At 40.1% G+C, this 15,760-nt stretch overlaps 1 protein-coding gene across 9 annotated transcripts in view; it reads right to left on the reverse strand.

The window, feature by feature from the left end:
• Positions 1-15,760, reverse strand: part of SYNJ1 (synaptojanin 1) — a 79,188-nt gene that overhangs the window by 39,634 nt on the left and 23,794 nt on the right. For 6 of the 9 annotated variants that reach the window (XM_056858923.1, XM_056858919.1, XM_056858924.1 and 3 more), the window contains 4 exons: positions 11,849-11,930; positions 9,468-9,620; positions 6,283-6,448; positions 5,326-5,349 (listed from right to left, as the gene is read on the reverse strand). In XM_056858923.1, the coding sequence (XP_056714901.1) occupies positions 5,326-5,349; positions 6,283-6,448; positions 9,468-9,620; positions 11,849-11,930 (425 nt within the window). The remainder of the gene's footprint in view (positions 1-5,325; positions 5,350-6,282; positions 6,449-9,467; positions 9,621-11,848; positions 11,931-15,760) is intronic. The other 3 variants (XM_056858920.1, XM_056858928.1, XM_056858921.1) reach the window with 2 other exon arrangements.

Genomic DNA, 15,760 nt, shown 5'->3' on the forward strand with positions numbered 1-15,760 from the left:
TCTGATCCAGCAGGTCTCTTCTTATGAGTTTTTGATAAAGAATATGATGGTACTATGACCAAGCACTTAAAGTTTTTGATCCTTCTCTCAAGCTACCAAACTGCTAAGTGCTACTCTATTTAAATTACCATTTCTTATGTAAGTAGGATAATAATAATACTGTAACCTGGATTACATTTTCACAGTATCAGAAACTTTCACAGAACTTTCAAAGAATTATTTTGTTCAAATGTGCATTCTGGATTCATATTTTTATTTGTATAGCAGCAGGAAAGCGATACTTACTAAGAAAGGGCTACTATCTAAGAGGCATTTCATGCAGTGCAAACTATAATAATACTGCCTGGGTCGACTAATGCCACTACACAAGTAACTGCCATGTCTATAACACTAACATCTGTGCCAACTAATTCTATTTGAAAACCAAATCTAACTATCATATAATGTGGATGGTAGTAATTATAAACAATTAACAAATGCCAGAAGGCAGTTATTGTTGAGCCATTTTCTCCTAGGCTTCAGGTTTGAAAGCATGCAGAAAATGCACGTGAAAACTCGACCAAAAAGGAGAGGTTGGGCAGGGGAGCGGCTTCTATTGTTCCCAGTCGCTGCCTTCCCCTTTGTCTTTTAAGTTCTAAATGGAAAAAAATCAAAGCCACATACTGAAGCCAAAATAGCTAATACAAATATGTATGTGGAGCACTGATGTAGAGGTTTTTGAAAATAATTATGGGGAGTTGGTTCTTGTAGGTTATCCGGGCTGTGTAACCGTGGTCTTGGAATTTTCTTTCCTGACGTTTCGCCAGCAGCTGTGGCAGGCATCTTCAGAGTAGTAACACTGAAGGACAGTGTCTCTCAGTGTCAAGGGTGTAGGAAGAGTAATATATAGTCAGAAAGGGGTTGGGTTTGAGCTGAGTATTGTCCTGCAAAAGTAATGTGCTAATCATTGTCCTGTAAGTATCAAGATAATGTGCTAATGAGGATATGGTATGTTAATATGGAACCATTGTATCGTGAAGTGATCTGTTAATGTGTGTAATCCAAAGCTAATCTGCATGGCTATTGTTGAGTGTTGTCTTTGTTAGTCTGGAGGTTTTTTAGAACAGGAAGCCAAGCCTTATTCATTCTTAAACTCTCCTCTTTTCTGTTAAAGTTGTGCTGATGTTTATGAATTTCAATGGCTTCTCTGTGCATTCTGACAAAATAGTTGGTAGAATTGTCCAGTCTTTCAGTGTCTTGGAATAAGACCCTGTGTCCTGTTTGTGTCAGTCCATGTTCAGCCACTGCTGATTTCTCAGGTTGGCCAAGTCTGCAGTATCTTTCATGTTCTTTTATCCTTGTTTGTATGCTGCGTTTTGTGGTCCCGATGTAAACTTCTCCACAGCTGCAAGGTATACGATATACTCCTGCAGAGGTGAGGGGGTCTCTTTTGTCTTTTGCTGATCGTAGCATTTGTTGTATTTTCTTGGTGGGTTTAAACACTGTTTGTAGGTTATGTTTTCTCAAAAGTTTCTCCATCCTATCAGTGACTCCTTTAATAAATGGCAAGAATACCTTTCCTATGGGAGACTGTTTTTCCTGAGTTTTCTGATTTTTGTTTGGTTTAATGGCCCTTCTGATTTCATTCTTGGAGTAGCCGTTTGCTAGCAGTGCGTGATTTAGATGATTAGTTTCTTCCTTGAGAAACTGTGGTTCACAGATCCGTCTTGCACGGTCCATTAATGTTTTGATTATTCCTCTTTTCTGTCGGGGGTGGTGGTTGGAGTTTTTGTGTAAGTAGCGATCTGTGTGAGTTGGTTTCCGGTAGACCTTGTGACCTAACTGAAAGTTTGTTTTACGGATGACAAGGGTATCAAGAAATGGGAGTTTACCCTCAATTTCCTTTTCCATGGTAAACTGAATGTTTGGATGGATATTATTAAGATGGTTTAGAAAGTCCATTAATTTTTCTTCACCATGGCTCCAAATAGTAAATGTATCGTCTACGAACCTGAACCAGACTGTAGGTTTGTAAGGTGCTGATTCTAATGCTGTCTTTTCAAAATATTCCATGTAAAAGTTTGCTATTACTGGACTGAGTGGACTTCCCATAGCTACTCCATCAATCTGTTCATAAAATTCTTGATCCCATAGGAAGTAACTTGTTGTCAAACAATGGTGAAATAAGGCTGTTATATCTTCTGGAAAAATCTGGTTAATCAATGAGATTGTGTCTTTTACTGGAACCTTGGTAAAGAGGGATACAACATCAAAACTGATTAATATATCCTGTGGATTGAGTCTCAACGGACTGATTTTGTTGATGAAGTGAGTTGAATCTTTGATGTAAGAAGTGGTTTTTCCAATGTGGTCCTGTAGGAGGGTGGTCAAATATCTAGCTAATTCATATGTTGGGGAACCAATGGCACTCACGATGGGTCGGAGTGGAACGGAATCCTTATGAATTTTAGGTAGTCCATATAATCGTGGTGGTTGTGCTTCTGTCTTGCATAGTTTTCTGTGTGTGTCGGGATGAAGAGTGGAATTCTTGATCAGAATGCTAGTTTTCCTGGTAATTTTGCAAGTTGGATCTCGTTTTAGTTTTTTGTATGTGGCAGGGTCTAGAAGTTCCTCAATCTTCTTTTTGTATTCTTCTGTTTTCATGATCACTGTGGCATTGCCTTTGTCAGCTGGTAGAATAATGATTTCTGGATCTGCATTGAGGGTCTTGATGGCCTTGATGGCGTTTCTCTCAATGCAGATCCAGAAATCATTATTCTACCAGCTGACAAAGGCAATGCCACAGTGATCATGAAAACAGAAGAATACAAAAAGAAGATTGAGGAACTTCTGGACCCTGCCACATACAAAAAACTAAAACGAGATCCAACTTGCAAAATTACCAGGAAAACTAGCATTCTGATCAAGAATTCCACTCTTCATCCCGACACACACAGAAAACTATGCAAGACAGAAGCACAACCACCACGATTATATGGACTACCTAAAATTCATAAGGATTCCGTTCCACTCCGACCCATCGTGAGTGCCATTGGTTCCCCAACATATGAATTAGCTAGATATTTGACCACCCTCCTACAGGACCACATTGGAAAAACCACTTCTTACATCAAAGATTCAACTCAATTCATCAACAAAATCAGTCCGTTGAGACTCAATCCACAGGATATATTAATCAGTTTTGATGTTGTATCCCTCTTTACCAAGGTTCCAGTAAAAGACACAATCTCATTGATTAACCAGATTTTTCCAGAAGATATAACAGCCTTATTTCACCATTGTTTGACAACAAATTACTTCCTATGGGATCAAGAATTTTATGAACAGATTGATGGAGTAGCTATGGGAAGTCCACTCAGTCCAGTAATAGCAAACTTTTACATGGAATATTTTGAAAAGACAGCATTAGAATCAGCACCTTACAAACCTACAGTCTGGTTCAGGTTCGTAGACGATACATTTACTATTTGGAGCCATGGTGAAGAAAAATTAATGGACTTTCTAAACCATCTTAATAATATCCATCCAAACATTCAGTTTACCATGGAAAAGGAAATTGAGGGTAAACTCCCATTTCTTGATACCCTTGTCATCCGTAAAACAAACTTTCAGTTAGGTCACAAGGTCTACCGGAAACCAACTCACACAGATCGCTACTTACACAAAAACTCCAACCACCACCCCCGACAGAAAAGAGGAATAATCAAAACATTAATGGACCGTGCAAGACGGATCTGTGAACCACAGTTTCTCAAGGAAGAAACTAATCATCTAAATCACGCACTGCTAGCAAACGGCTACTCCAAGAATGAAATCAGAAGGGCCATTAAACCAAACAAAAATCAGAAAACTCAGGAAAAACAGTCTCCCATAGGAAAGGTATTCTTGCCATTTATTAAAGGAGTCACTGATAGGATGGAGAAACTTTTGAGAAAACATAACCTACAAACAGTGTTTAAACCCACCAAGAAAATACAACAAATGCTACGATCAGCAAAAGACAAAAGAGACCCCCTCACCTCTGCAGGAGTATATCGTATACCTTGCAGCTGTGGAGAAGTTTACATCGGGACCACAAAACGCAGCATACAAACAAGGATAAAAGAACATGAAAGATACTGCAGACTTGGCCAACCTGAGAAATCAGCAGTAGCTGAACATGGACTGACACAAACAGGACACAGGGTCTTATTCCAAGACACTGAAAGACTGGACAATTCTACCAACTATTTTGTCAGAATGCACAGAGAAGCCATTGAAATTCATAAACATCAGCACAACTTTAACAGAAAAGAGGAGAGTTTAAGAATGAATAAGGCTTGGCTTCCTGTTCTAAAAAACCTCCAGACTAACAAAGACAACACTCAACAATAGCCATGCAGATTAGCTTTGGATTACACACATTAACAGATCACTTCACGATACAATGGTTCCATATTAACATACCATATCCTCATTAGCACATTATCTTGATACTTACAGGACAATGATTAGCACATTACTTTTGCAGGACAATACTCAGCTCAAACCCAACCCCTTTCTGACTATATATTACTCTTCCTACACCCTTGACACTGAGAGACACTGTCCTTCAGTGTTACTACTCTGAAGATGCCTGCCACAGATGCTGGCGAAACGTCAGGAAAGAAAATTCCAAGACCACGGTTACACAGCCCGGATAACCTACAAGAACCAATGAACTCTGACCGTGAAAGCCTTCGACAATAATTATGGGGAGTATCTACAGCTGTGGTAAACTGAAGCATTTTCATTTTACAGTTAATTGTAACAGGCTTCTTTGCTACACAATGAAATAATTCTACTTTTGATAAGTTAGAGACTAGCAACTGGTAACCGGAGTGATTCCAGTCACATGAAAAGCACCATTTAGTGTGCCCTGCCTCAACTGAAAATCTTTCCCTCTTCTCTGCAACTCCCGAAACTGTGCTGGAAGGAAGAGACCGTGGCATGTGCAAAAGAAAAGCTCAAACTTGTTTTCAAACCAGCGTTTCTTGCCCCAACCTTCTCAAGCCTTTGCCTGGCTCAGGAAGATGAGAGACAGAAACAGAGTCACATGTTAACAATGGAAAGACTCTCTCATTCTCTTACTTGTTCTGTTCTAACCCTTTTCACAGCATGAAGGGCAGAAGAGTCTGATTAGCCAGCAGGCAACTTTATGGTGTGCATGCTTACACACATGTGCACACATGAGACAGAGGATACAGAAAAGATATTTTTCTCATTCTGGAATGCGTACAGGATAATCTAACAGAAATTTATCATAAGAAAATATCAGGTCAAGTACTTTTGGGTATTATACTATACCTGATTGTAATGCCTGCTCTGAAACTATGAATGCAGTAAGGAGAAAAGAAATAATTAGTTGAATAATTTCATTACCAAGCTACAGTGAAACTTTAGAGACACTATTTCTACAATACAACTTTCAACGATTGGATCAAGTTGCTGCAGAAATCACAATTCTTACTCCTGTCTAGGAATTTTAGACCATTTGCCCAATTTTAGCCATCAGATTATTTCATGCTACCACATATTGGCTTTGTAACACCAGATGTTAATTAAAGAGTTCCAAAAGTGTTACCACTCAGACCCTCAAAGCCAAATAATACTCTAGATTCTGAACACTTAAGGCACAGACAAGCCATTTTGTAAACTTATCTGCAAGTCCGTGCTAGCAAGCCCTCAAGTTGACACTACATATATGAGATTTCATTTGTAGAGGTGGATTCTGTTTTTAAGATATTTAATAATATATTCATGAAGTAGTATATCTAGGTTTGATGAACCCAGTTTTCCCACTAAAAATGTAATATAATAATAATTCCTTTGGCATAATGGACTCCTCCAGAGAATTTGCCCAATTGTATTAGTAAAGCATAGCAGACTATTTGTAAGCATATTGTTATTATGACACCATAAATACTCTGAAGAGCTACTTGAATACACAGAATGTGTAGGGTTGGATCCAAAGAATTGCAATGGAAGGAAAACAGATGCAGCATTTTCCCACTAATGCTTATACAAGCACTAGTGGCAGTTTATCAAGGGAGTTTATAGCAGTAAGAACTTGTGCAAGAACAAAAACATTGTTGATTCTTTTACTTTTCTTGTGCAACATTTTCAAGCACCGAGTATAAAACAGGACTTCTGTGACTGAAGACCTCTTCTGCAAGAGGAAGGGCACCTTTGGATCCAACCCACAGCTTATTAGTAGTGGCTTGCTGCCATACAGTTTAAGAACCTAGAGGGGGGAAAACATACCACGTAAACTGCCGGTAGTTAAGAGTGCCCGTGCTTTGTCTGCTAAATCACTATTTAAGGTGTTTCCCAACAACAAAACGTCAATAGCTTCCTGCTTTGAGCTATCAAAAAAGTTATTTTGAATTGTTCTGGTCACAGAACGGGCACCATCCTTCAGCTTCCCAGCCTGTGAGGAAGGAATATTCAAAATATTTTAGAAAGTTACTTACAAAACACTATCAGTTACATACACACTATTCTGAATGAAGTTTTAAACGTAATCTATCACTAGTGAGCTAGTTATTATTCAGTATTAAAAGAACTTGGTCTCTACTAATATGTCTGTCAAGGTTGTGGATTTTTTGGTAATATTAGAAATTAGACCCATTACAAGACATTCTTTCTTAAAAAGTAGCAAAAAATCATTGCTGAGAACGGGGAAAGATATAGGGACAGCAATCACAGTGCTGTCATGCAACAGACTGCGTTTATTCAAAGCAGTGAGGCACAAGCAAGCACTTAAGACACGTCATATGCATTTATTATAGACATTACTTATAAGCACATGCTTAAAAATAGCGCCAGTCCTTTTAAATGCAGCACTTTAAAAAAGTATACTCATTTCATGTATATACAAACCACAGTTTCACACACACCAATTATCACTGTCTACATGCATATGGAAAAACAAGGCTGCATAAAACTGTGCTATGACGAAAAATGAAGCAGAACATATATACACATACACACCCATCCCTAGCAGGTCATGTTGTAGTTACATTGGACAAGACAATGCAGCTTCAATACATTCAATATATTTCATCTAGTCATTGGAGCCCCATTTATAACTTGCAAGACAATATTTTATGCGCATATGCATCTATGCTGTAGATGTATATATGCAAGTTTATGAAATGGAAACTGTGGCTTCAAATGTACAAGTCCAACTGGGTAGCATGCAACTCCTTTCAATATTTCTCTTGGTCTACAAGGACTGAAAGTAATCTTCAGATTTCAACATTCATTTTCAAAGATTTTAGCCCTCATAACCGAACACAGACTGGAAAGTACACAGATTATATACCAAACATATTCCATCTACCATAGCAAACTGAACTATAAACAACAAATATGCATTTACTGCAATTCTCCAATGAATATGGCTCTCAGCACTGACAAAATTGCCATCCCATGTACTTTGTTCTGCTATCATAAGCCCATTCAATTCAGTAGACTTCAACTTTTTGAAGACTGAAATAATTATGACTTTGAATATATAAGATGTTGAATTGTGTACTGTTTAATAAATGTACTGTTTACTTCAAGAATTAGTATTTATAAAGCACTCTAAGGGCTTAAAGAGCTTCAGATACATCTCTAGTCCTTATAACTCTGTAAGGGTAGATCAATATAGTTCTACATTCCCAGAAACGGGACTAATGCTGACAAAAAACAGTTTGCCAGATGCACCTAGAGAGCTTAAAATATTTAATCTGGAAAGTTATAGCTCATAAACACTGGCCTAACTGAGCTCATTACACTGCATTAGACCTCTTGTAGCTTCAGCAGCTTCCAAAGGGAATATGGATTCTACCAATTGTCTTCATTGGGGGAAAAAAGTCCATGCAGCTAGTTGCACACACCAAAGAGGGCTTTGGGCTTGCAGTTGATTAATAGCAAACAACTATGTTATATGGTACCTATGACACCAAATGAAGTTCCAAACACAGTTTGTACTGTGGCATGGGAATCTGTTCAAATTCACAAAAATCCACTGTGCGTGCATAAGCCTTTGAGCTTCATTTAAAGTAGTTCAGCTACTTTCCCAAGCAAGTGACTTTAGAAGAAAGTACAAATTTTGCTTATATAAAAGTATTGGGTTCAGTAAAGGAGAACTATCTTTTGCAGGCATTCAGAAAGTTATTCACACCCAATCTTTTTTCAGTTTGTTTTTCTACCATTTTGGTGAGAATGAAATAAGTTCAAATCTGTACATACAGAACATTCAACAGTATTCAAGAATTACACTCACCAATTACATATCAGGCAAATAATTGAAATGAATCAAGAGGAAAGCAAAAGAAAGATTAGTCAAGATGTTAAATGGAAAGATATTACTTGAAAAATCTGAAAAAATCACTGTTAAAATGTACATTTCAGGCTGGTTATAATTTGCAGTGTACTCAAGAATCTTAATTGCACTGTTTGAATCAGATTTCCCCAAGGAACTATCAGATGACAATAAGCAATGAAAATGTTTATAAAACTGCAATTTTACAGGGCTGGAAGGACCCACAACATTTATCCTACCATCAATTTACCAAGAATACTAGGAAAGATGATGAAGAGTTATACTGGGACATTTATATTAACGTTGGCAACTGGCTAGAGCAAGACATGGTGTCTATACAGAAACAAGCAGAATGAAATATTCAAACCAATGGAAGATCAGCTAGTTTGGGGGCAGCAGCATTATTTTTCTTCAGAAAGCAAAGTTAATACTAGCATCAGTGAAACTGAGTTTCTTTCCCATTTAATCATTTTTATTTAAAATTTGTATCCCACTTAAGAATTTTTATGCAGTCCCAAATCCTAAACCCCAGAATGGTAGGCTTCTACAAGGCCAGAGGTGAAGTATATAGATATAGACCACATTCTGTCCTCAGAACACACAGATGCTACCCAAATAAAATAAACTCAAAACAGAACTTCTGCTCTGTTTGCCTGTCTTATAAATGGCACTATTTACTGCTGCCTAAATAGTTTGGTGAGTGCAGAAGGATTTTTGTAATCAACAACTGAAATACAGCTCTGAAATAATAATTAGTAAGAACTATTAGGCAGTTACAAATGGGTGTAGTAGCCTGTAACTGTTTAATGTTGCAAGGAACAACTTTGACAAGATATGGGGGAACAAGTTAAATGGGCCTTTTTTTAGCTGAACTTTAGACAAACTGGTAAATTCTCCCCTGCAGGAAAAGGAGCGAGAGAAGTTGGACACATCTACTGATTTGAGATACGTGGATAAAGTCCCAACTCACCCCTCAGCAGGTAACATTACGGCCAGGAGAATGGGAAAAATGCAGGCAGAAACAGTTAAGAAATTTGGTAAATACAAAATATAAGGAAGTATACAGGTTAGCCCCTGACTTTACAAGAGCTGCCATATGACAGTTATTTAGTTGTAATATTTAAACATGATTTACCTTTGCTTTTCCTTCAAGAGCTCCAGTTCCAGCATATATTTTACTGACTGAGTCACCATTAACAGACCACATGGACCGAAAAACTTCCTGGAACCTAGTAACCAACTGTGGTTTTTCAGCTAAACCTAAAACCTCCAGTTGTTTGGTTAGCATCTGCAATGGCAGAAGAAAAAACACAGATGTAAAATTTGAAAACATTTTAGTAGATTAAGCAGGTTTCTCCATCACTCCGGTTAATAGGATGTTGCTGTCTGTATATTTTAGATTTACTATTTATATAGTGCCATCATCCCTTTCGCTCATTTCAGGAGAGGCCAGTCATATACTCTGCTGCTCACATAGACCACCTTAGTGTGGTGTGCTGGAATTCCCCATGTCACAGCCGGCACCACTCTTGCACAGCATCACTGTTGTTACTGGAGAAAAATCCGTCATGACAAGCTGCACAAAAACCAACTTCAAAGAGGGAACAGAAAGGAGAACTGTAACATCCACAGGACTGACAAAAAGCTGTAGTTAAGGGGGAAGATAATGAAACATATGAGTGTATGAAGCTGCCTTATACTGCAAGGCCAGTGGTCCATCTAATTCAGTATTAAATATTATATCAGCAGCAGGACTCAGTCTCAGCAAGCCTTAGGCAGATAAAATTCCCAACACTTTCTGGCAAAGAGTCTTGAACTGTAGATGCCAGAGATTACATTTCCAGTTCAAGAATCTTTGCCAGCAGGTGTTGGGAAAGAATTTTCTCTGCCTAAAACTTTCTGTGGGACTTTCTGCATGCAAAGAACACACTCTGTCACTGAGCCTATCTTCCATTGTTTCAATCGCAGTGGTCACAGGATGTAGGATTGTTCTCTGGTTCAGCCAATTAGGATATTTTGGAAAGCAGCCATCTCTTCTACGTTTGGCAGCTACAAGTCAATGAAACGGATGACGTTAGATGATTACAGTCGGTTACTGGTAACTTCAAAGATAAATGGAACAGACTGCTTCCAGAGGTAAATACTGATTGAAGACATTTACAAAATAAAGGAAACATAAGACTATCAAAGAAGATATTATTTATGGACATATGCCTGCAATACTGAATTGTGTTACTTACCTTAAAGTGGACTGTGTATTTCAACTAAGCATTATTTGTGCATATGTTGGCTAATCATTATTTGTGCATATAAGACACTAAGTATCACTTCCTTGTTAATTTGTAATAATTGAGAGTCATTGTCATTTATGACATTGTTCCACATATTGGTTTTTTTGATGTGTCATGAATTATTGAGGTGAATGTGCAACTGCTTTTTTTTTGTAATGTTTGCAATATAGTTCTTTGTTAGCCTAAGTTGCTCGGTTTTTTCATTACAATAACGATTCGTGCAACTATAGTTCCACCCTTTTTTATTCCAGTATATTTACAAAATAATTACACCTGGAGTTCCAAACCCCATTAAGTTTATTAACTGATAAATCCTAATGCTCGCTCCCTTTTCTGATCATAATTCCCTTATCCTCAAAAAACACTCTTCAAATATTTAGTTTTTGTGAACTGAGGAGGGGGCATGGCTCAGTGGTAGAGCACCTGCTTGGCATGCAGAAGGTCCCAGGTTCAATCCCCGACATCTCCAGTTAAAGGGACTAGGCAAATAGGTGATGTGAAAGACTTCTGCCTGAGACCCTGGAGAGCCTCTGCCGGTCTGAGTAGACAATACTGACTTTGATGGACCAAGGGTCTGATTCAGTATAAGGCAGCTTCATGTATTCACGTGACAGGGCTTACCCTTTTGACAGTGATTACCTTTGAATGCCTACGATCATGTCATCTAAAAATTAGAGCCATTTAGCTAATAAATTCCTCCCATTTCTGCATACAAACAAAATGGCCCAATCATGCTGTTTCCTGAAAAACATGACAGCACCTGCAGAAGTAAAAGCCAACATCTCGACAATTATTAAAATCTCAATTTTGAAAAAAGTTAATTTTCCTCCCAATTGAGCAAAATGTTAATTTTCTAAATATTCATAATGCTACTTTGCCTTGAAAATGGAAGCTTGAGCCTACGAAAAAACAAAACACCAGAAAATTAAAAGGAGTCAGACTGACATTCACGTCACATGAGAGCTTTCTGACATGACATCATGGTTGTAAACAGCATATTGAAGTAGCAGAGAAAAGTTTGCACAAAAAACCCTGCCTTTAAATTGTGGAGATTCCCTCAGAAGAATATGAACCTGCACTTTAGGTACTTTTGCTGAAGTCCATCATGATACATTGTGATGAATCAGTTTAACCTTCCAAAAAGTGTTTTAATGCTTCATACATCATTCAGGGTCACAAGAAGAAACAATGTCCACACATTGTTTTCAGAGCAATATATTCCTACCTCTAAGCCAATGAATGCCTGCACACTGTTTGTTCTATCCAGGCAGTCCAAACAGTTTGTTCTGATAGTACCATCCTGATACCTGTACAACAGAATAAAGAGGAAAACTGGAAACCCTGCATGCATATACATTTAAACACAGCTTTCAGTTAAGGTACTAAACAGAAATACAGGTTGAGTATCCCTTATCCAGACTGATCCAAAAACGGGACCTTTTGAGCCAGCATGCAGGCATTACTCACAGGCCCTCAGCAGTGCCACTGATGGTTCAATGTATCCAATTTTTAAAAAAATATTGTTTAAAATTACATTCAGGCTATGTGTAAAAAGTATATATAAAACATAAATGAATTTCATGTTTAGGCTTGGGTCCCATCCCCAAGATATCGCATTATGTATATGCAAAAATGCCAAAATATTCCAAAATACAGAAAGATCCAAAATATGGACCACTTCTGGCCCCAAACAGTCCAGATAAGGGATACTCAACCTGTATTATGATAAAGAAAAATATTTTTGAAGGGCTGGCAGACAAGATAGTCTGAACTATATTTTGGGCTTACTTGGTGAAAAAGAAAGTTCTACATTAAAATATAAATGTAGTTGAACTATAAGCAGCTATTGCCCTTGATAAAGCAACAAGTTTCAAACATAATTCAGGAAGGAATAACGTTTAACCTAATGAATGAACTAGTTAAATTAACAAAGACTCTGGGAGTGACAGTCAATCCCTTGATCCAGGCACCTGCTCTCTCTTCCTCCCCTGCCTTCCTAGCATCCCTTCCCCCTAGGGAAGACAATTAAGATGCTACTGTTTTTCTCCACACAAACTTATCAATATATCTACATGGCCAAATCAGTGGATACTTAAATGTGGAGAGTGGAGCCATGAACAGATAAGACAGATCTTTCTACAAACCTAAAAAATTCCCTAAAGATTTGCAGAAAAATCTGAAATCTTAAAAAACACACAACCCTACCACCAACACATTGGGAGGTTAACCCCTCAAATAATAGGAGCAGCACCTATAGCTTTAACAAATGCCCTCAGTGGTTGTTGCTAGGCAATACTCAGTATTGCCAGCCTTCAAACTTGGTTTTTATCAGTAAAGGCAGGGGGAGGGGGCAGGCCCTTTTCTGGCTGTTTTGGCCTTTGAGAGAGGATAGGAAGTTGCCAGGCCCATCAGCAACCACCAGATGACTTGTTATCAAGTGACCTGCATAACTCCCCCAGGCCTGGCTACTTCCTATTGTTCAACAGTTGCCACCCCTGAAAGCCAGTGTGGTATAATGGTTAAGAGTTTCAACCTAGGAACTGCCAGGCTCAGTTCAAATCACCACTCTGCTATGGAAGTTCACTGGGTGATTTTGGACCAGTGACACACTCTCAGACTAGCCTACCTCGTAGGGTTGTTGTGAGGACAAATAGAAGAGAATGACATAAGCTGCTTTGGGTCCCCATTAAGGAGAAAGGTAAAGGTCCCCTGTGCAAGCACCGGGCCATTCCTGACCTATGGGGTGACGTCACATCCTGAAGTTTACTAGGCAGACTTTGTTTATGGGGTGGTTTGCCAGTGCCTTCCCCGGTCATCTTCCCTTTACCCCCAGCAAGCTGGGTCCTCATTTTACCGACCTCGGAAGGCTGGAAGGCTGAGTAAACCTTGAGCCGGCTACCTGAAACCAACTTCCGTCAGGATCAAACTCAGGTCATGAGCAGAGCTTGGACTGCAGTACTGCAGCTTACCACTCTGTGCCATGGGGAAGGGTACAAATGAAGTAAATAAATAATAAATATACCTGAAGATTGGGGGCAGATAAAACGTTGACAGGAAGAAGAAAAGAAGCAGGGAAAGGTGATGATATAGGGGCTACTAGGAGGAGGATATTAGGAAATTGTGTGTGGAGGGGAATACAGGGGTCAGGAGGTATCCCCCCTCAAGTCCTTGCAGGCTCCCCGCCACACAACTGGCCCTGGCCTGGCCCAGCCCAGCAGCCAGAACTATGAAGAATTTTCCCAGGGAAGATGCCAGGGGAAGAATGGGGGGGAAAAGCTGAAGCCAGGAGGACAGATAAAGGTAGGTTAGGTGGTGTGGGAAGGGGAGAAGGAAGCAGGTATATGGGACAGGCTAGAGCAGGGGTGGGGAAAGTCAGGCCCAGGGGCCATATAAGGCCCACGAAATCATTTGTCCTGGCCCTTCATGGATCCTGGCAGATCTCTAGCTCAGAAGGATCTAAGATTGGCGATCCGCCCCCTCCCACGGACAGGAATAGCCTCTGTTCAAGGTGGATGTGAGTTTGTTTTGCTGAGAAAAGGAACCTTTTTCCCCCTTGCAGAAGACTTGTTAGCTATGAAGCTGCTAGGACCGCCCAAGAAACTTTGTTAACCCTTTCCTACCCAGACCGTGGAGAAATGTATTCCCTCTGTACTACAAGAGGGCTGGGGGTGGAAATGGCGACAATGGAGGGGTTAAAGGGGGCAGGGCCAGAATGCGCAGGGGGGGAGTTCTTAGCCAGTGTGTCCTCATTTCACCCCTGCAGGCAGAGGTAGCAGGAGCCGGCTGTAGAATCCAGCCCCGACCTTGCGGAGCAGGAGCACCTCCAGTGTGTGGCTGGACAGCTACGCCCGGCTGGTGCAACAGACCATCCTGTGCCACCAGGTGGGCGAGTGTGCCATCGGTTGGATGCCTACCTGGTTGCCCGCACCGGGGGGTGGTCATCTGGGGCAGCTGCCTGGTTGGGGCTTGGTTGCCTAATTTTTTAAGTTGATAATTTTGTATGAGGTTTAAATATCCAAATGGCCCTTGGCGGAAAAAAGGTTCCCCACCCTTGGGCTAGAGCTTTCAGGGAAGGAATGAGGAAATTGTGGGGAGAGAAAAATGATTTGCCCCCACACAACTCCATGTGGGTCTCCCACTTGTACTCCCTAAAACTTAAAAGGCACAGAGTTAGCCAGGAGGGGCAGCTTCAGAATTGTTTCTCTTACTAATGGAGGGTGCTCTCTTCTTTACTCAAAGAGTGAGTAAACAGCTCTGTATCTGGAAGGCAAATGGAGCCCAAGAAAACAAGCAGTCTTTATAATGCCACTATGGAGACCAAATGTAAGTTTGCATGGGGAACCTGAAGGGAAGATGAAGAAGCTGTTGCAGATTGACACAGCTGAGCTGGATGGCAGAACATGAATCCCCTTTACAGGTACAGAAAGCATGCAAATCCATCCAGCCTTCAGTACATTGGAGTTCCTATCCTCCTACATGGAGCCTTGTTAAAGGCAAAGCTTTTTAAATGGGAGAATGAAACAGAACTGTCAGCATTTCCAAAACCTACATGCTAGTTGGCTGGAAGGGAAGGGAAAGAAAAAAAGGAGCTTATACACAATCTTTATCTTCTCCCACTCTGCCTATGGGAAGGAGGAAAGAAAAGAGGGTAACAAGAACGTTGCCAACCTCCAGGTGGAGCCTGGAGATCTAACGCTATTACAATTGAGCTCCAGCTGACAGAGATCAGTTCCCCTGGAGAAAATGGCAGCTTAGGAGGGTAGACTCTATGGCATTGTACCCTCATCCTTCCCCTCCCCAAACCCTGCCCTCCCCAGGATCCACCCTCCTAATCTCCAGGTATTTCCCCAACCAGAGCTGGAATCCTGACTTGTGCCATGGAAGCTTGCTGGGTGACCTTGAGCCAGTCACACTCTCTCAGCCTAACATACTTCACAGGATTGTTGTGAGGATAAAATGGAGGAGAGGAGAATAATATAAGCCGCTTTGGGTCCCCATTGGGGAGAAAGGTGGGGTACAAATGAAGGAAATAAAAAATATCATCCTGGGCACTGCAGTCTCTAGAGCGTCAAAGCTGGAATAACAGTCTGGCATGAAGCCTTCCAGGCATAGCTGTGTTTTAAACACAGTTTTATCA

Source organism: Euleptes europaea, chromosome 12 (assembly GCF_029931775.1).
Source record: "Euleptes europaea isolate rEulEur1 chromosome 12, rEulEur1.hap1, whole genome shotgun sequence".
NCBI classification, from domain to species: domain Eukaryota; kingdom Metazoa; phylum Chordata; class Lepidosauria; order Squamata; family Sphaerodactylidae; genus Euleptes; species Euleptes europaea.